Consider the following 20,425-nt stretch of genomic DNA (forward strand, 5'->3'; position numbering starts at 1 on the left):
GAATTATGGAAGAAAAGTTACTAAACTGTTGGTACTTTTTGTCCCCCCAATTCCCTTCTCTTTCCTCAGCAATCTATATCTAGAAACCAAGTTACAAAAGTAAAAGGCCCCTGATATAACAAAATTTGCATAGCAGTACTTTGTAGTAGAAAAATACTGGAACTGAGTGTTATTGATTGGGGAATGGAAAACTAATTTGAAGTTTAGGAATTTAATGGAATATTTTTATGGTAACAAAGAAATGGTGAATATGAAGAATTCAGAGAAATATGGGAAAACTGTATGAACTGGTGAAAAGGGAAGGTTAAATTCCAAATGCAGTATGTAAAATGACTATGGTGTTAATGAAAAACAAAAAGGCTGCCTCAAATTAGTTGCATTGGCTGATCTTTGTCCCCAAGAAAGAAACAGGAAATATTCCTCCCTCCACTTCTTAGAAAGGCAGGACCCTACCAACGTGAGATGATGTATATACTGTCAAACCAGGTTGCTTTCTTGGTTGGATTTTGCTTATAATTTTCTTGCAGTGGAGAATGGAAAGAGGATACATATTGGTGAATGATTTCATTTTTTAAAATGCATAAATAAAAGTTATTGGTGGGGGGGAATCGGGGGGGAAATATGTGGGTGGAAGAAGTTAATTTGTGAGGAAAGTATGATGTTTATTATAGACAAATGTTGACCTGAATTTGGAAAAAAAGTAAAATTTGAGAAAAAAAATCAACAAAAGCATAAAGCAGCTTTGCCTTATTTGAGGTCCATTGTATTTTTCTGAGTATTGGTGTTTTATGAACATTTCTGTTGAAGGTCAGCAACTGTAATCTCTATCGCCTTGGGAAGAAGAAAGGTCTGCCCAGTCGCATGGTAGTGTCCATTTTTGATCCCCCTGTAAATTGGCTTCCTCCCGGTTACGTAGTTAATCAAGACAAAAGTAACACAGATAAATGGGAGAAAGATGAAATGGTAAGTTTGTATTAACCTCTTTGTTGTGTAAATGAATTATAATTTTATTTTTATATAGGTGCCTATGTATTTATTTTTATATAGGTGCCTATGTATTTATTTTTATATAGGTGCCTATGTATTTCTCTTTGTCACTAACATTTTCCTATCTGTTAGTAATATGTGAAGTAAAATTTGGGGTCTGTTCTTGTGAATATCGCTCTTTCTTTAAAAATGTAAACAAAAGTTGATTAACTAATTGATTAATCCCGGGGCTCACTAGGACAAAATGTCCATAAGAATTTTCAAAATTTGCTGAGTACTAAGTTCTTAGCCACATTTTAAATGGAAATAACCATTTAAATCCAGTCCAGTGATAACACTGAGGCAGTACTAGAACTAGTTTTTAAGAGCCCAGTAGAAATGAGTTTCATCGAGACTTCTCTGCATGCCCTTTTATTATTCAATTATTCCTATGCATTTTGCCTTTGCTAGTAGAACTGCAGTAATTTTCAGTCTGTTACTCACTACTTAAAACTAATTGTTTTCCTTGAAGCCAGGAAGTTTCTCTTTTTTTGGTCCATGATTCCCTTTCAGAGTACCCTTTTTCAGTGACAAATGGCTTTTTAAAAAGAGATAGGGGGCTTTCAAGTTTCTCAAAATGATTGTTTCATTTAACATGCAATCTTAACTATTAAAAACAGAATGAAAAATGGCTTGTGATCTCTAACCATGAGTTCCTGTGCTGTCTGTAAAATAAATACCATTTTAGCAAGATAGTTTTTGCCAGCAGAATTCAGAAATTACTAATCTCCACTAAAGACTTAGTTTTCCAGTTTACATTTTAGCTAGAAAAGAATGTTTTTCATCTTGTAAACTTTTAAAAATTAGGTGGTTATTGTAAACTTGATATTAAAATATCAGTGCAGCCAATTAAACCTATTTTGCAACTATTTACATTTGAATTAAGGAATTTCATTGCATAAAGGGTCATCTGTAACTTTTTAATCTTTCTTTCTTAAGTCTCTTTTACTTCTGTCAACTTTTCCTCTTAGGTAGTCATGGTTTGTATTCTCTTATCTTGATTGATTTTTTTTTTCCATTTTACATTATTTCATAAAGGTCATTCTGTATATTTTTTGTGGCTCACGTTTGTCATCTTGAATTACTTGTTTTCCTTCTGATTGTTTTTGTTGTATAAAAATTAAAAATATAATATCTATCACATCTTATTGTCTTTAATACTCCTTAATATTTTCCTATTTAATAAAAAAAACTTTTCTCCATAGTTCTGATAAATATATTTCATTTTCCCCAGTCTTTTTTTATAGTTCATTTCTTCATCTTGCGAACTTTAATAAAAACAGTCAAGCAAGCAAAAATTCACTATAAGGAGGTTATAGGTTTCTTGGAAAATAAAATTTCAGTCTTAGCAGTGAGAAATGCATCTGTAATGTTTAGTCTTAACTTCAAGGCCACCAGAGGGCACCTAGCAGGGTTACGGGAGTATGTAATACTGTAACATGTTGATTAAAAGAGCTTGCTGAATTTCCAGAATTGGTCTTTTGGGTAATTTCATCTCTCAGAGATTTATATTACATTGCTAAAAAAATACTAGTTTATATGTACTTGTACTCATTATTTTTAATGGTTGATTTTTCATTTTGCTTCAACAGCTCCTGTTACAGTTTCACAGACAACCATGCCTGTAAATAAATATGCATTCCATAAATGACTATTTATAGTCTAAGTATTCATATTAAATGTTTCCAAATGGCATAATTTCTTCTTTGAAAAGTGTAGTGAGCGGATAGAGAGTTGTCCTCAGACACAACACAGCTAAAACTTATTCAGGTCTAGGCATTTGATACTGGCTGTGTGACCTTCAGAAGTCACTTACTCTTCCTGTGGCCCAGGCAGCTCTGTGAGATTTTTGAATTGCACAATAGTTGGGAATTTCTTATACCAGTGAAATCACAGGTCCAAACCAATAAAATCAGCTGAAATAAATTTATTAAAATATTACATTTTCTTTTTACTTGGAGGAACAGAGGTTTAATATGGTATTTGACTACTTATCACTAAAGCATTTTATATGGTGCTGAAATTCTTCGTCATAGTATACAAGCAAAAAATCTAAAAATTGAGTTACCTAGAAGGCAGATCAAGTAGAACTATTAGGAAAATAATGAAGGGAAAATTTAAATTCATTTGCATGGTGATGTGAAATTCAAAAATTGCACTTAAAATTTAATTTGAATTTGGAAGGATATTAGAGGAAAAAAATGGTATTAATTGGGTAATCTTTAGCAAAATGTTAGCTTCCTAATAAAAATACAGACAAGTTATTCTGCTTTTTAAAGATCTGTGTTGAATAAAGTTATTACATTATTGTGGTATGGGGGTAACTTCAATATGAAATCACTTTTAATTTTGTATTTTGAACAGTGCAGTATGAGGTGCCATCTTGGGTTTTAACTGTATTATCTTTCATTTTATGTGTCATTCCTTACTCTTTTCCCCACAACCCTCTTTCATTTGGCCTTTTGGCTAATAGAATAAAACTCCACAGCATCTCAGTGTTCTTCATGCTTGGTTTTAATCACTGACACTTCTGCATCCACTTTTTGTTATGCTGGAAGAATACAAGAAATCTGTTTATTTGAAGAAACTAGTTTACAATTCCTATTTTAATCCTATGAAATAAGCATTTTTAAAGAATATTGGAGTGATTTGGGTAGGATATCTGAGTTGAATGTTTACATAGAATTTGAGCTTTCATTGAAAAGGTATGAAAACTTTTAAAAAAATTATACCCTTTCCACCAGATTATGATTTATGTATGTTACTTGACAACAGGAACCATGCCTTATTCAAACCAGAGGAAAACTTCCACAGCCTAGCACAGTGCTCTGAACACACTAGCTACTTATTAAAGGTTTGTTGAACTGAATTGAATGACAAACCTGTATTGACCAGCAACAGTTTTCAGAGGACTACTTTTTTCCCTCTTGGGTTAAGGTACTGCCCTTGCCCTCAAAGATCTACTAGGAAATATTTTTTTTATACACACACACACACACACACACATATATAATATATGCATATATATTTCTATATTTTCATATGCACATACATTAAAAAATTTAGTTCAGTTAGAAGTAGGGGGTGTACTGGTAAATGTTTAACAACCAGGTGTCCTAAAAGCTATGACACTTTTAAGTTTAATCTGCATTAACATTTTCTCTGTCACTTTCTCAAGTCTAGAGATAATCAACAAAACAATAAATAAATCCCTAATTTAGTTTGCCAATTTCCAAGGTGTAAATGCTCATACTGAAAATTTAATAATTGGTATGCAACTGGTTTTTAATTAAAATTATCAAAATTAATTGTTTGCTACAGTTTGGTCATTCAACACTCTTCATTATGAGGGCCAAAGACTGGCCTATTCATCAGGTATATTTCTAACCTTATATTTGATATAAAAATTGTGACTTGGAAAACAGCAATTTTCAGTAAGAAGTATTTCATTTAGTTTTTATATCATAATAGGAGCTAGTTTCTATTGGTCATAACTTTGTGGCAAGGGTGAGGACCGCTGTAGTGCATTTCTTTTTATTCAAATTAGAAGTGGTCTTACAGTTCTGGAAAAGTTATCATTATAGCCATAATTTGATGCCATTCCCTGGTTTACACTTCACAAACTTATAGTGATAATTAAAATTTAAATATAGACGGTTGCAAATATTTGAGTTTGTTAATCACTTTTTCAAAGAAATGTAGAATTCCTCAACAATCTAATACAATATTTGTAAATTTCTGAAATTCTTGAAAACAAAAGTAAAAAAAACCCTCAAAATCATTTTTAAAGGTTATCATTGTTAAGATGCAATTTTAAGATAACTTGAAAAAGGGTACTGTTGTTTGGCATATTTCTAGCATTTCAGAAAAGGTCCATCACTGTTGAATCTTAGCATTTCCCAAATAAGTTTTTGCTGAAGAAACTGGAATTAGCACAGGTTTCCTGACAAAGTAGATTATGTCCTTTGTCATTCTAAACTTCTCACTGATTTTACTAGTTATAATTATAAATGATAGTATCCTCATAATAATTGTAGCATTTTTAAAGATATGGGTAAAATACAATACATATTTATTTAATGGCCACTGTGTGAAAGTACAGTGATTACCATATTTTTCCTTTTTAAGCAAAGGGATTTTATTTTAATGTGTGTTTTTATCCACATGTATAAACATTACCAGAAACTTCAGTAAAATACTGGCTCTGTATTTTTCATAAAAATTTTAGTCATCTTTTCTCTTTTAGTGGTATAACTTTTCTTGGTGTGTATGGAGATCAAACCATTTTGTTACATCACAAATTTAACTTTACTAACTGTAAAATCCCTTGTTTTAATTCCATTGCCATATTTTAAAGAATATTGGGGATCTTTTATGTAAGGTGTAAGAACACCCTGTGTGCAAGTCTTCTTTAAAAAGTTGGAAAGCTCAGCTTAACTTTTGCATAATGAACATTACAAATTTATGCTCTTGTACAGAATCTTAGTTCTTTGTGGATAAAGGTCACTGTGTAACTTCAAAAATAAACAGTAAAATGAACATGTCTTTGTTTATGTGATTAAATAACTTATTTTATGTTAATTGAAAACAAATGGCTGATTTTTAAGTTGACTTTTAGTATTTGAAGTTGTCATTTGAAATTATCCATAGCCCCTTGCTTTTATTGAATATCAAATTGCTTTTTAAAGTGGCAGTTATACTTCTCCTTCATTCTACCCTCTTTTTCTCCTTTCAGACAAAAGACAACATGTTGGCAAATGGTAAGCTGGATGAAGATTATGATGAGGAAGAAGACGAAGACTTGATGTGGAGGGTTCCAAAGGAGGAAGTAGATTATGAAGATGATTTCTTAGAGTATGATCAGGAACATATTAAGTTTATAGATAATATGTTAATGGGATCAGGGGCTTTTGTGAAGAAAATTTCTCTTTCTCCATTTTCAACCAATGATTCAAATTATGAATGGAAAATGCCCAAAAAATCATCCCTAGGTAATATACCATTTTCATCTGATATTGATGATTTTGATTATAGCTCTTGGGATGCAATGTGCTATTTGGATCCTAGCAAAGCTGTTGAAGAGGATGATTTTGTAGTAGGGTTCTGGAATCCATCAGAAGAAAATTGTGGCATTGACACAGGGAAACAGTCAATTTCTTATGACTTGCATACAGAGCAGTGTATTGCTGATAAAAGCATTGCAGACTGTGTAGAAGCTCTATTGGGCTGCTATTTAACCAGCTGTGGTGAGAGAGCTGCTCAACTTTTCCTCTGTTCTTTGGGGCTGAAGGTGCTCCCAGTAATTAAAAGGAGTGATTGGGAGAACACATTGTACCCCGGCAAAGATAATTTCAACAGTCAACAAAAGAATCTTTCGGTGAACTATGCTTCTATCTCTGTAGCCAATTTACAGTCTTCTTTATATAAAGACTTAGAATATGGCTGTTTGAAGATTCCACCGAGGTGCATGTTTGATCATCCTGATGCTGAAAAAACACTGAACCACCTTATATCAGGCTTTGAAAATTTTGAAAAGAAAATAAACTACAATTTCAAGAATAAAGCTTACCTTCTTCAGGCATTTACTCATGCCTCCTACCACTACAATACCATCACTGGTAAGGTCTCCTAAAATACAACTTTATTCCTATATAAATGAAACTTTGTATTGATTACATTTTGGATTTGTAGAGAGTTATACCTTTATGTTCATACCAAGTGTTTACTTTGTGTGAGAGGCAAGATTTTTGAGAATATGAAAGCATTTATTCTTGTCCATGCTTGTCATTCTCAATTCTTAAAAAAAAAAAATTCCTGCAGGAGATAGAGAGAATATTGTCACATGGTAGAAATTTTCCTATGTCCCTGATTATGCAGTTCATTATTGAACTTTGCTTCTTCCCCTTGGTAATTTTTTCCCCCCACATTTGCCTTAAAACCTGCTCTCTGGGTCCATGTCCTTCCTTTCTTCTGGTGTCCTTTGTTCCTAGGAGCTCAGATTCCTCTTCTCTTGAGACCAGGGAATGTTCTCTTTAAACACCAAATACCTGCAGATCACACCTATTGTAAAGTCTCCATCTTCTTTTATAGAATATCTGCCTTCTCTTGTAGGACCATTCATCAGTGGTCTTTCCTCCCACCACTGAAAACAAGATTTACCTATTCTTTCCCCCTTTCTCAATCTCTCCCTTTGCACATTCACCCATTCACCTGTATTCTTTCTTCTTCCTGAGAGACTACAATAGTTATTTTCCCTTCAGTGTTAGCCTTTGACTTGTTTAGGCCATATTGCATATTCCCCTCTATCATCTTCCTCCCTTTTCTCTGTTTATGCGCCTTCCACATTGAAGGTGCCTTTTACTTGTAGGCAGGGTGTTGTGAAGTTTAGTCCATGATATCTTTCCACCATCACTTCTATCTGTCTTTTACTTTCACTCTTGTCCCTTGTGCATTTAGAAAGAAATCTCTTAATGGTTTTTCTGTTATTATTCTTGGTTGCTGTATTTGTTTAACTGTCTTATATTTCTGTTGTCTGGTTTTTTGAGAAGCAGATAATTTCACTACAGTGTATCTTGGAATTTGCAAAAAAGGATTTTTTTCTGGAGGCAGTCTGGATTCTTTTGCTCTTTTGTTTTTTTGCGTTCAGAAGTTATGTGCAGATTTCTTATATTATATCTTGCCTTATGGTGTTGAAAATTTTTGACTTGTGTTCTTCTGGGAGCCCCATAATCCTTAAGCGGTCTTTGAGATCAGTATATTTTGCTTATATAGAGATCATGTTTTCTTTAATGTTAATATTATTTGCTTCTCTTCCATCTTATGCTTCACTTTTGTGTGTTTGCGTTCCCAGTCAGTTGTTCTCTCATTTATTGCCTTGGTGAGCTTGCCATGATAGATTAAAGTTTTTCTATTCTGCCAATTATTTTTGCTTTATGGTCCACAGATTCTATTTTCACAGTTCTCATTTTTCTTGTAAACTGTGCAAGATCACCCTGCTGTGGTTCTGTGCTCTCTTTGGAATCCATCAGATCCTCTGCCTTGCCAGGTGCTGATTCATTTTCCTTTTTCTGGCAGGATTTATTCATTGCTGTCTGGACTCTTTTAGTTGATCTGGTGGCTCTATCCTTTTGCTTTGTCTGTGTCTGCTCAGGTTTTTTTTTAACAGAATTTTCTTCCTCCTGAGATGTTCGAACAATAATTTTAGTCTTTTCCCCCCTTGTAACTGCTTATCATTCACTTTCTAACTCCTTCCCCTGGGTAAGTGGTGCTATAATTCTGGAGCTGTATCTCAGAGCTTTCTTAGCTTCTTCCCATGCTGGGCATTTCACAATCTTAGACCATGTAGACAGTTGAAATTGCTTTATCTCTTATGCATAATTCCTTTTGTAGAGAGGTTTGACAGGTATTGAAGATCAGAGAAAATGTGTAGTCCTCCATCTTGTTGGTCGTGTGACCCAGAAGTCCTGTGTTTTCCAATAGTGCCTATTCAAGATGACCTTATCCATAAATTGGTTCCTGTACTTTAGATGAGGCTTCATATCCTTTTGTTCTGTCTGATCTCGAGGAAAAAAAACCACTGAAATTGCTTTGAAGCCCATCTGTACTACATGCTGTACAAGGGCTTTCTGATCTCCTGACCTGCTAGTTTCATTCTCCACCCCCCCTTACTTTCTACTTACTTTGCGTTTACTTTTTATAATAAAAATAATGATGATGATGATAGTTACAGATAGTGCCTGTTATGTGTCAGGCCTTATGCTGAATGCTTTACAAATGTTGTTTCATTTGATCCTCACAACAACCCTGGGAGGTAGGTACTGTTGTTATCCTCATTTTACAAATAAGGAAACTGAGGCAAACAAGTTAAATGAGTTGCCCAGGATGACACAGCTAGTAAGTGTCTGAGGCTGGATTTGAACTTAGGTCTTCCTGACATCAGGTCTAATGCTCTATCTACTGTGACACCTTCCTGTCTATGTGCATGTGCTGCACCCTCTCCTCTAAAGAATATATTTTCTTGAGGACGAGGGCTATTTAATTTTTGTCTTTGTCTCTCCAGTGATTGTCACAGATGTGTTGCTTAATAAATGCTTTTTGATTGATGCTGTCAGTATTTCAGTTAGCAAGGTCTTGCCCACCCAGAAGGGAATTTTTAAAAAATCACCATAAGGTTGAATTATACATGAAACAGTTAGAGGTTAGAGGCCTGGCTTCATATTGATGGTGTTGGGTAAGCAGAGAACCCAAAAGTGAAGCTGAAATTTTTCTTGAACTTAGATTAGCAGTTATTTGAATTATTTCAATGAGTTCTGGTAAAAGTTGTTGAAGCTCATTCCTTCCCCATCCTCTTCTCAACCCTCTACAATATGTCCTCCAACCTTAACGCTCAAATGAAACTGCTCCCTCTAAAGTTATCACTTATTTCTCAATTATGGAATTTGATGCTTTTCTGAGTCTCTTTTCTTCTCTTTACACTGTCTGTAGGTGATCTCATCAGCTCTCATTCATTTGTGGATGATTCCCATCCATGTAACCAGCACCAGTCTCTTTCCTGAGCTTCAATAGCAGTTGCATCTTAAACATTTCAAATTGCATCTCAGCTTATCATGTTCAAAACCTAACTCATTATCTTTTCCCCAAAACCCACCTCTCTATTTCTGATGAAGTCACTTCAGTTTTTCTAGTTTCCCAGCTGCATAACCATGGCGTTATCCTTCACTCTTCCTCACTCTATGTATCCAGTCAGTTGCCAGCTCTTGCTGTCGCTACCTCTACAAGATCTATCGTGTCTTCTACTAACACAGCCCTTTGTGACCCCTAAGCTTTTAAAGTCCTTTACAATCTCGCCTGAGCTATTTCCAGCCTCATCGGACCTCATTCCCCCTACCACACTGATCCAGAGAAACTGGACTTCTGTCTGCTTCTCACCCATGACACTCCACACTCTCTCTTCATGTCTTTGCTCTTACTATTCCCCATTCCTGCCCTCACCTCGGCCGTATAGAATCCCTTTGGGGGCAGCTGGATGGTGCAGTGGATAGAGCACTGGCCCTGGATTCAGGAGGATCTGAGTTCAAATCCGCCTCAGACACATAACACTTACTAGCTGTGTGACCCTGGGCAAGTCACTTAACCCCATTGCCTAGCCGCCCCCCCCCCCCAAAAAAAAGAGTCCCTTTAATTCTTAAAGTTTCAGATCAGGTACCACCAACTTCATGAAGGCTTTCCTGGTCTCCCCCACAACTTATGCTCTTCCTCTCCAACTACCTCCTGTTTAACTACTTTCTATTTATTTTCTTTGTATTTATTCAGTGGGTACATAATTATGTTGTCTCTCCTGCTAGAATGTAAGCTCTTTGTGAGTAGAGATATTTCATTTTATGCATTTATATCCCCAATGCCTAGTGTGGTATCTGACACGTGGAAGTGTTTATTATAGTTAAGGCTACTGGAAACAAAACTGATGGAAAATATTGATGTTTTATATACATATTTCTTTTTTATTTTTTATGGAACCTGAAAACTCAAGAGACTTTTAATGAATAAATCTTTTAATCATTTCTAAGATAGTAGAAGTGATAGTTTATTATGACAGTTTTGAAAATCTGATGACAAATTAGGTATGTCTCAAATCTTTACTCATCTCACAACTCTTTACTTTCCAAATCCATAGGTAGGTGTCAGAATCCAGTCCTGTTACTTCATATCTAGAAAATGACCTTCCTTTTCCCAAAAGACATATTGAGTTATGTAACACTGATTATGCTGAAGTAATGATATATGACTGAAAATATTAGAATAATTCACCCGTTGACCACTCAGTCGTCAAGTCAGTGCCCGAATATATGACATTGTCAAACTGGAAATTATTCCTTAGTGAGGTATCATTCAGCTTTTTATAACTGATGAAATAAGTGACTCATTTTGTAGCATAAATTTTAGCATGTGAATTTTAATTCCCAGTGTCTTTTAGAATATAATCCCTCAAATTAATGTATCTTTTTGAAATACGTTAGCATTAAAAACATTTTTTTTCCTCAAAAAATCCATGATAACAAGTCCAAATAAATTGCTGTGTGATGTTAGGTAATTAGTCAACTTCTCTTCTCATACATAAAATAAGGAGGTTGGATTGGATGTTCTGAGTTCTCTATTAAAAATATTCATCCTATGAGTTTATACAAGTACCTTTTAAAAAATACATCTTTAAGTAAGACCAGTTCATAGATTACATAAAGTTGCTTACAGTGGGACAGATTCCTTCTTGTACGTGCTGATACTTTAAAGATAACATTATACCTTTTGTTTTGACACTATAATAATAGCTAGATATTAATTACTACCACCTTTATCAACCCTTCTCTCAACTGGAAGGTGGGGACCGGGGTGTTCTCTAGGGCCAAGATTGTTTCTTAAAATCATGCAGCTCTTTTTAGTTTCTTTTGCATTATTGTAGTTGTGAATATTGTTTTCCTGATTTTCCTTACTTTTCTGTATGTCTGTTCATAAGTCTTCCCAGATCTTTTTCAGTTCTTTGTATTAGTTGCTTTCAGTTCTTTGTATTAGTTGCTTCTCGTATCACAGTAATTTTCCATCATTCATATGTTCTAATATACTTAGCTATTCTCCAAAAGACAAACACCTTCTTTATTTCCAGGTTTTTGCTGCCACGAAAAGTGCCAAACAAGTAATATTTTAAGAATTTGCTGTGGCAACTGCTTTAAAAAAAGTTTCCTCCCTCACAGATTGTTATCAGCGCTTGGAATTCCTGGGAGATGCAATTTTGGACTACCTCATAACCAAGCACCTTTATGAAGACCCACGGCAGCACTCCCCAGGAGTTCTAACTGACCTACGATCTGCTCTTGTCAATAACACTATCTTTGCATCATTAGCTGTCAAGTATGACTACCACAAGTACTTCAAAGCTGTTTCTCCTGAACTGTTCCATGTTATTGATGATTTTGTGCAGTTTCAGCTTGAGAAGAATGAAATGCAAGGAATGGATTCTGAGGTTAGTGGTTTCTGAGTTCAACATGACTATGTTGCAGTATATTTGTAACCTTATAGTTTGATGTTTTTACTGCAGCATAAAGAACAGGTGAATGCCATTGGAAAGTTAGTGGTAAATGTACGTTGAATGTCTTCTGGGGAAATTTTCAAAACTTATCTCAAGTCCTCAGATAGCTCTTTTATAGCTATGGTAGAGTGCAAATGGCCCAACAGTAGAATCAGTCCACTCAGATTCTGTTTTGGAATTTTAATCCTTGAGAGCAGTGATAGGTGCACACTTCATTTCAAAAGACTTTTTCTTACTATTCTTATTAGACTTAACTATTTTAGATTCTTTCCTGTTTGCTGTGCTAAAAATAGTAGCAACCAAAAGAATTAATCAGTCAGTAAACATTTATTAAGCACCTACTATGTGCCAGGCACTGTGCTAAGATATTTTAATTTGGAAAAAAACTCCATAGCTTTATATAGTTTTTCTTTGCATATTAGTCATTTTATGTCAGCTAAACAATTCTGATTCTGTTTGGAAAGGGAAGATAATTATTTTTGAAAAAAATAATCACAATTTGGTGTTCGTGCATTGACATCTGGCAGGCTTTTCAATAACTTCAAAAGATTCACAGGGGAGTTAATTCTGGTATCTTTGAGGCATGGCTGTAGTTTTAGATTTTTAATAGGAAAAGATACTAAATCTAATGCCTCTCAGATTTTTGTATCCATTCCAGTCTTTTGGCAAGTCATCCATAAGCCTTCCAATACTAGAAATAAAATAATTTCCTATCTTTCCTCTTAGCTTTGTTTTCATTTAACAGTCTTCTTTTGAAGTGTCAAGAAAACTTAATTTACTCCCTAAATAACCTACATCCTTCTAATTACCTTACCCTTAGTTCATGGCTTTTCTGACTGTATTGGTAGAATCATTAGCACAGCTTGTGGCCTTTAGATACAAAGGCTAGTGATGGGAAGAGTGGATGCTTCCATGAATGGAGCCTTTCCATTTCCTTGACTTCTTGTCAAGGAAAATAAAAGGCCCAAGCACAATTGGTGTCCTTCAGATCATTTACATCAGGATCTGCACTCTGTTGTGTAGCATTACATTGAATGAAAATTAATTAAAACTCAAACTCTTACTTTTTTCTTTGTATTTAAAACTTTATAAAGTTACCAATGTAACTCCTTATGTGCAGTGCCAATGTTATTTAGAGTGGAAATGCTTTCACATGATATAAATGTTCAGAAGTCATTTTTTCTAAAAGAATTTATCTCAGTTTTCTCTATAGAGATTTAAGCATACAACTACATGAGTTGCTTTAAGCATACAACTACATGAGTTGCTTGATATTACTTTCTGCTTTCTCCTTTGATGTCAGTGTATCAAGCTGTTTTTGTAATCTTAGGACCATCTCTCTGTTCCCATAAATAAAAGTTTAAAAAAGTTATAATCAATAGCATGATATATTTATAATGGTGTTATGTACTTTTTGAGTGGTTCTTGTGTTTTCAGTTGCTGTATTTTTAGCTGCATGTAGCTTGCTGTTACATATAGCTGAGAAAGAGGTGTGGGTTAAAAATGGAATAGGATGCCTTGGCAAAGTTCCTGTCATTGGAGGTCTTGGGAAGGATGTTATAGAATGTCTTTGGTAGGGATTGAATTAGATGATGTTAGGTCCTTTATAGTTCTCAGATTCCATGATTTTAAGTACTGGGAAGTAATCTTTATTTCAGAATAATAAATAATTTTTCATTGCTGTGTCAGTTTTTTAGGGTTTGTATTTTAAGTGCTTTTATTGCTTCTGAAAGGTTCTGAGAGCTTTGCTTCTCGGCTTGTTTTGTTTAGCAAGTGGAAATGATAGTTTTAAATAATGTAACTCCATTAATGTAATTCTACCTTTTCCGGAAAGAATCATTATGATGTTGAGAACTCTGTGTTCTGTTTCATTCAAGACGTTCAGTAATAGTATTATTAGAGTATTTGGTGGAGGTTAAAGGTAGTGAGTGATATTTGTCTACTAGGAATCACATTAAAATGAGCTTGTTAAATGTTAGCCAGTCACTCAATAAACGTTTATGTGCCTTTGCTGTGTCAGGCACTGTGCTAAGTGCTAGGGATAAAAAGAAAGTTAAAAGGCAGTCTCTGCTCAGGAATCAGTCAAATGGGGGAGACAACATGCAAGCAACTACATACGTACAAGCTAAATATAGAATAAATAGTAAGTAATCAACAGAGAAAAGGCACTACCATTAAAGGGCACTGCCACCACAGATGGTGGGATTTTAGCTGGGACTTGAGAGAAGCTAGGAGAAAGAAATGAGGAGGGAGAGCATTCCAGGCACGTGACAATGCTGTGATAATACCCAGAGGCTGGAGGTGGAGTGTCTTGTTCAGGTTGCTGCAAGGAGGCCCATTTTACTAGATCACAGAGTATGAAGGGGAGAGAGGAGAGTATATGATATAAGAAGACCGAAAAGGTGGGAATAGTAGGTTATGAAGGGTTTTGAATGCGTAACAGAGGATTTTAGTCTTGGAGGTAATAGAGAGCCTTTGGAGATTATTGAGGGGGAAGGGGAGTTGTGATATAGTCAGACCTGCATCTTAGGAAGATCAGTTTGACAGCTGAGTGGAGGATGGACAAGCATGGAGAGAAATTTGTGGCAAGGAAACCAACTTGCAAGCTATTACAATAGTCCAAGCATGAGGTGGTGAGGGCCTGACTGTACCAAGGTAGTGGCAGTGTCATGAGACAGAAGGGGACATAGTCAAGATGTTGTTGTGAAATTGACAGGCTTTGGCAACAAATTGGATGTAGGGGGTGAGAGAGAGAGTGAGAGGTCAAGGATGATACCTAGGTTGTGAGCTTGGGGGACTGGGAGGTTAGTAGTGCCTTAACAGTAAAAGGGAAGTTAGGAAGAAGAGAGAGTTTGGTGGGGAAAGATAATGAGTTCAGTTTTGTCTATATTGATTTTAAAATGTCTGTGAGACTTAGAGTTCAGGTTGTCCAGTAGGCAATTGGAGATTCAAGTCTAATGGCCTTATTCCAGTGGTTAGGGCTGGATATGTAGATTTGAGAATTATCAGCATAGAGATGATAACTGAATTTATGGTGCTGATGAGATCACCAAAGGAAGTAGTATAAAGGGAAAATAGAAGAGTGATCAGGACAGAGCTCTGTGGGCCACCTACAATTAAACAGGACCTGGATAAAAGATCCAGCCAAGGAGACTAAGAAGGAACAGTCAGATAGGAAGAGAACCAGGAGAGAAAAGTGTCGCAGTAGAGAAGAAAGTATCAGATAGAAGATGATTATCAAGTGCCAAAGGTTGCAAGAGGTCAAGGAGGATGAAGTTTGAGAAAAGACCATTGTATTTGGCAAAAAAGAGATCTTTAGTAACTTTAGAGAAAATGGTTTTAGGTGACTGAGGAATGAAAAATCAGCCACAAAAGAGAGAACAGATATAGGATAATAGTTAGCAGAGATGGAAGGGTCAGGTAAAGGTTTTTTTGAAGATGGGGGAAACATAAGTATGTTTGTAGGCAGTAGAGAAGCAGGTAATAGTCAGGGGGAGATTGAAGATAAGTAAGAGTGGAGATGATGGATGGGGCAGTCCACTTGAGAAGATAGGTTAAAATGAGGTCCCTTGGTGAAGTAGATGGATTTATTTTGGCAGAGAAAAGCCACCTCTTTATATGAGACAGGGGAAGGAGGAGATAGTAGCAGAAAGACCTGGGTGATGTGAGATGAGAGGGGAGGGGAGAAGAGGGAGGTCTTGATGAGTAGCTTAATTTTTTTCAGTAAAATTTGAGGGAAGTTTCTCTGCTAAGAGGGTGGGAGGGATGGGGAGACATGGGAGTTTGGAAGAAGAATAAAAAGAAGAGTTGCTGTGATGAGTGGTATAGGGAGTAATTATGGAAATGCGAAAAGATTGCCTTGCCAGAGAGGTTATATAACATAAATATGTAGTAGACCCACTTTATTGATTTTTCTCCAGCATCATTTAGCGGCACCTGTGTAGGAGCAAAGGTGGGAGTGATCCAAAGTTGAGGCTTGGCAGGGAAAGATCTTTAATAAGTTAAGAGGGCAAGGGTTTATCAAAGGGTCAAGATGGGGAAGGGAGGGGAGGAGAGAGTGGCTTGTGCATGGATGGTGACTTAGGAAAAAACCAAGAGGTCAAGGGATTGGAGGTCATGGTGTGGACAAAGAATAGGCTTTGGGGTTGCAAGGGAGTTGTGGCATGACAACAGATTATGATCAGATAAGGGAATTTCATAGTTCATGAGCGTGTAAATGGTGCATTTGTGAGTGATGATAAGACCAAGAGTATGACCGTCTTTCTGTGTAGCTGAAGTGGTGTAGAAGGGTAGATCAGGTGAAATAAGTAAATTGGAGAACTATGAAGTTATGTTTTTGAAGGACTATCTACATATATGTTGAAGTCCCTTAGTATGAGGGAAGGAGTGGAGGAGAAGAAAGACTGAGTTAGACACTGAATTCATTAAAGAAAGAAGAGGCTGTCTTGGAGATCAGGAGACAGTAGCTGCCAGAATTTCTGTTGGGTGGTAGATATGGATTGAGTGAACCTCAAAAAAGGAGAGGTCACTGAATGATAGTGGTGGAGGAAAAACCTGGAAGTGGCAATGGGGAGCAAAGAGTATTCCAATTCCCCCACTTCAGCCAGGATTCAGGAGAAATCTACACTTTATAACCTGCCATTCCCACCTTTTCAGTGTTTTTTATACGATATACTCTCTTCTCTCTCCTCCATACTCTGTGATCTGGTAACACTGGCCTCCTTGCTGTAATTTGAACAAAACTCCCTCCTACCTGGCCTCTCATTCCAACACTGGCTGCACTATCACAGATTCTCCTAGGGAGCTAGGTCTTAGTGAGAGCCAGAAGATGGAGTGTGAAAGAAAAAGATAGAAGATGAAAACGTGTTTATTGCCTGTGGAGCAGGCATTCTGGAAAGTGTATGGAAGGGATGGGTAGCTTTAGAATGGGACGTTGTTGGGGTTGGGTTGAGGTGAATGGGAATAAGGGATCAGGCAATGAGGGACAGGGAAGGGGGTTTAAATGATGACCTCTAGGGGTTCAGAATTACTAGAATGGGTATGACCAAAGGGTCATAATTTGTTAACTTTAACAAAGGGGTAATTTGTTAACTTTACAAGAATGAGTTTTAGGTATACTTTCATTGTCTTTAGGGGTTCGACCTCTTGGTGGATCCTGCTATAGGCAATTCAAGTAAGGGGACAGATACTTAGAGTTGGAAGGAATGTTGTTACTCCCTTTCCCCTAAGTCCACCTCTTGAGGCCAGGCACCAAGCACCAGCTAACTCAGAACCTGGCACGCTAAGTAAGTCCCAGAGAGCCCCAGATACTCTCATTATATGTCTCCCTCCCCCAGTTTGGAGAATTCCTCAGGGTAGCACCTTTCATAAAGTAATTATTGTTTTGATTGATATAGGCATTATATAATTTAGATCTAATTTAGTCTAGCTCTTTAGTATGTGACTTATATTCTTTAATTTTTTTAAAAATCTGAACTTAAGTACACCCCAAAATGAGCATTTCCATATGTAAAAGTAGAACACAAAATAAGGATTGTACAAGAAACTGTGAATCTTGATTTCACTGCTTTCTTCTTTAAGCATATGATAATTTCAAACTTTTATTTAAAAAAAAAACTGTCCTGATTGTGTTCTCTTCTAAATTTCCTCCTATATATATGCTTTTTAAAAAGTGTTTCCTTGGCCTTCCTTTTTTAAACTTTTTTCCTTTTTGGGAATACCACCATGGGAAGTCTTTTCCACCCTCCACTCCCCCATCCCATCTCTAATTAAAAACAGGAAAAGAGGGGAGGGAAGAGTTCTTTTAACAAATAAGCATAATCAAGTAAAACAAATTTATATAGTGGCCACGTCTAAAAATATGTGTTTCCTTCTGCACCTTGACTTCATCATCTCTGTGAGGGGGTTAACATGCTTCATCATAATCCTAGAGACTGGTTAGTTGAAAGTTGTTCTTCTTCATATCGTTGTTGTCATTGTATAAATTGTTTCCTGGTTCTGCTAACTTCACTTTGCATCAGTTCCTACTTCCCAGGATTCTCTGAATTTGTCTCTTGTCATTTCTTGCAGTGCAGTAATATTTCATTGCATGCATACATTCCTATTTGTTCATCCATTCCCAGTGGATGAATATCTGCTTGGTTTGTAGTTCTTTGCTTATTTTTTTTTTCTTTTAATCTCCCCTTCAGGACCTAGAAGTGTGTTTTGCTTATGACCACTACTTTCCCAGTATCATTTCCCCTTTTAATCCTACCTTTCCCTGTCTCCACCTATTTCCCTGTCAAATCTGATTTATTTCTACACCAAACCTCTGTGTGTGTGTGTCTGTCTGTCTGTGTCTGTGTGTACATTCAGCCTTCCTTTGTAAGGTTCAGGTAAGAGTGAGACTCTGATGCCTGTCTCTCCCCCCCCCCCAGTTAATTATAAGAAGTAGTAAGTTCCACCCCCTTCTTCCATCTTTCTTCACTAATGTGTTTCTTACTTTCTTTTCTTTCCCTGTTTAAAATCCTCAGAACAGAACCAGTCCATTCCCAGCTTTCTTGGACGGAGGCAGGGCTGGGGTCTGGGGGTCTCTGTCCAGAAGAACATAAACTTCCTGAACTTCCTCCTCTTGTTCTTCTTTTTCCTCCTTCTCTTCCTCCTCTGAGCTTCTCAGGGTCCCTTGACATGTGTTGTGAAGATGGCAAGGTGACACTCACCCCCCTGACCATCCACATTGCCTTTAACATCATCTCCTGGCTTTGAAGGTGTTTTTGGGGGGTGGGAGGAAGTATTTTCACCACAGCAAGGAGTTAGGGATCTTACCTGTGTCACCCCCAGGGCACTGTGACCTAATACGGAGAGGCACATGACCTTTGGGGAGAGATTTCTAGGGGAAGTCCTTCCTCACTTCCCAATTCTAGTTAGCTCTTAAAGGAGCCCTACGCTTTTACCTCCAGCGTGTTTTTTTGTCTGTTAGTGAAGCACTGCTACCTTTCTCCCCTCCCCTTCCTTTCATTATTAGTGGGAGGAAACTTCCCAGACTAAAACTTTGGATTCTTGTTCTGAGGTATAAGAGGAGAACACTTTGGAGTGTATGAAATTTCTCTCTAAACCCTTCACCTTTCTTTGTTAGCAAAAAGTCAGTCTGGTAGAGCAGCTTGTTGTCTCTGCTGTCATTTGAATCAGGTATAGGCTTTGTGTGAGTTCTTTCTCACTATACCTTCACACCTCTGGTCACTGGCTGTCTATTCTGCAACTGAGTCATCAGGCCGACTGGAGCCAGCCTAAGTTTTGTACCGCTACTCCTGCCTTCTCATTGTGAGGGCTTCTGTCTGTTATCCTGAGGAGTAGCCAAGTGATAGAATCTTTAGTCCCCTTAGTAATCTTGGTGGTTAATTTTTTGTTCGCAGATCACCCATCTTTGAAATTCTGGAAGGCCCAAGGGGTTAAATCCTTTGACCACTGAACATCCTTACAGTCTTAGGCTTTCAGGCACATAGACAGCTGTATGTCATGGGGAGTATTCCACTTCCCATGGATGTCCTCCTCCAGGGGATTCCAGCCTCTAAAAAGCCATCCTAATGGCAATGCTCTTTCCATTCAACTTCAGACACCAGCTGCAGTACAAAAAGGTAGAGAATTGGTCTGGAAAGGTGACATTGAAATACAGGAGTGGCAGTTGTGGGAAGGGATGCCAGTAGAGAACAGCATAGGTATGTGGACCCCTTTGTCCCTCGTTCCACAGGCTACATATGAGACTACTGGTTCAGTTTTGTGGTGGAATACACACTGATCAAAGGCCCCTGAAGGCCAAGAACCACTTACGGTTCAAACTTAAATAAAATTTTTAAACAAAGAGCTGACGTGGTACTTATAGAAAACCGCCCTGTCACTAATGAGGTGAGGCAGTGAGGGTGGGATGAGGGCATTCTCTGAATTGCCTAATAAAGAATGAGGGATGAAGGGCAGGGAACCAGGAAAGTGAACTCTGGATGACAGCATAAAAGTGGTGGTGGCAGGGGAGGGTTGGGGAGGAGGCATTTTGGGGCAGTTAAGCTTCAGTATACATGCATCCAGGGGGTGGCTGGGGCTGAACCAGTCAACTGGGTTTTATAGGCTCATAGTTGGGTTTTTGGATATTTCTGGATGTTACAATTCCTTGTAGGGGGATGTTTCTTCCTTCATTTATTCATCTCTCTAGCCTTAGTTTCAGATCTTTTCACTACGCTGCCCATACTTGTCACTGTTACACTTTTTTTTTTTAAGGCAGTTGGGTTTAAGTGACTTGCCCAGGGTCACACAGCTAAGTAAGTGTCAAGTATTTGGTCTGAGGCTGGA

At 37.0% G+C, this 20,425-nt stretch overlaps 1 protein-coding gene across 1 annotated transcript in view; it reads left to right on the forward strand.

Moving 5' to 3' along the window:
- DICER1 (dicer 1, ribonuclease III) overlaps positions 1 to 20,425 on the forward strand; it is a 65,045-nt gene that overhangs the window by 37,969 nt on the left and 6,651 nt on the right. Inside the window, 3 exon segments of the mRNA XM_021005138.2 lie at positions 808 to 963; positions 5,762 to 6,644; positions 11,772 to 12,040. Of these exon segments, the coding sequence (XP_020860797.2) occupies positions 808 to 963; positions 5,762 to 6,644; positions 11,772 to 12,040 (1,308 nt within the window).

This window comes from Phascolarctos cinereus, unplaced genomic scaffold (assembly GCF_003287225.1).
Source record: "Phascolarctos cinereus isolate Bilbo 61053 unplaced genomic scaffold, phaCin_HiC Scaffold_2;HRSCAF=192, whole genome shotgun sequence".
Classification (NCBI taxonomy): domain Eukaryota; kingdom Metazoa; phylum Chordata; class Mammalia; order Diprotodontia; family Phascolarctidae; genus Phascolarctos; species Phascolarctos cinereus.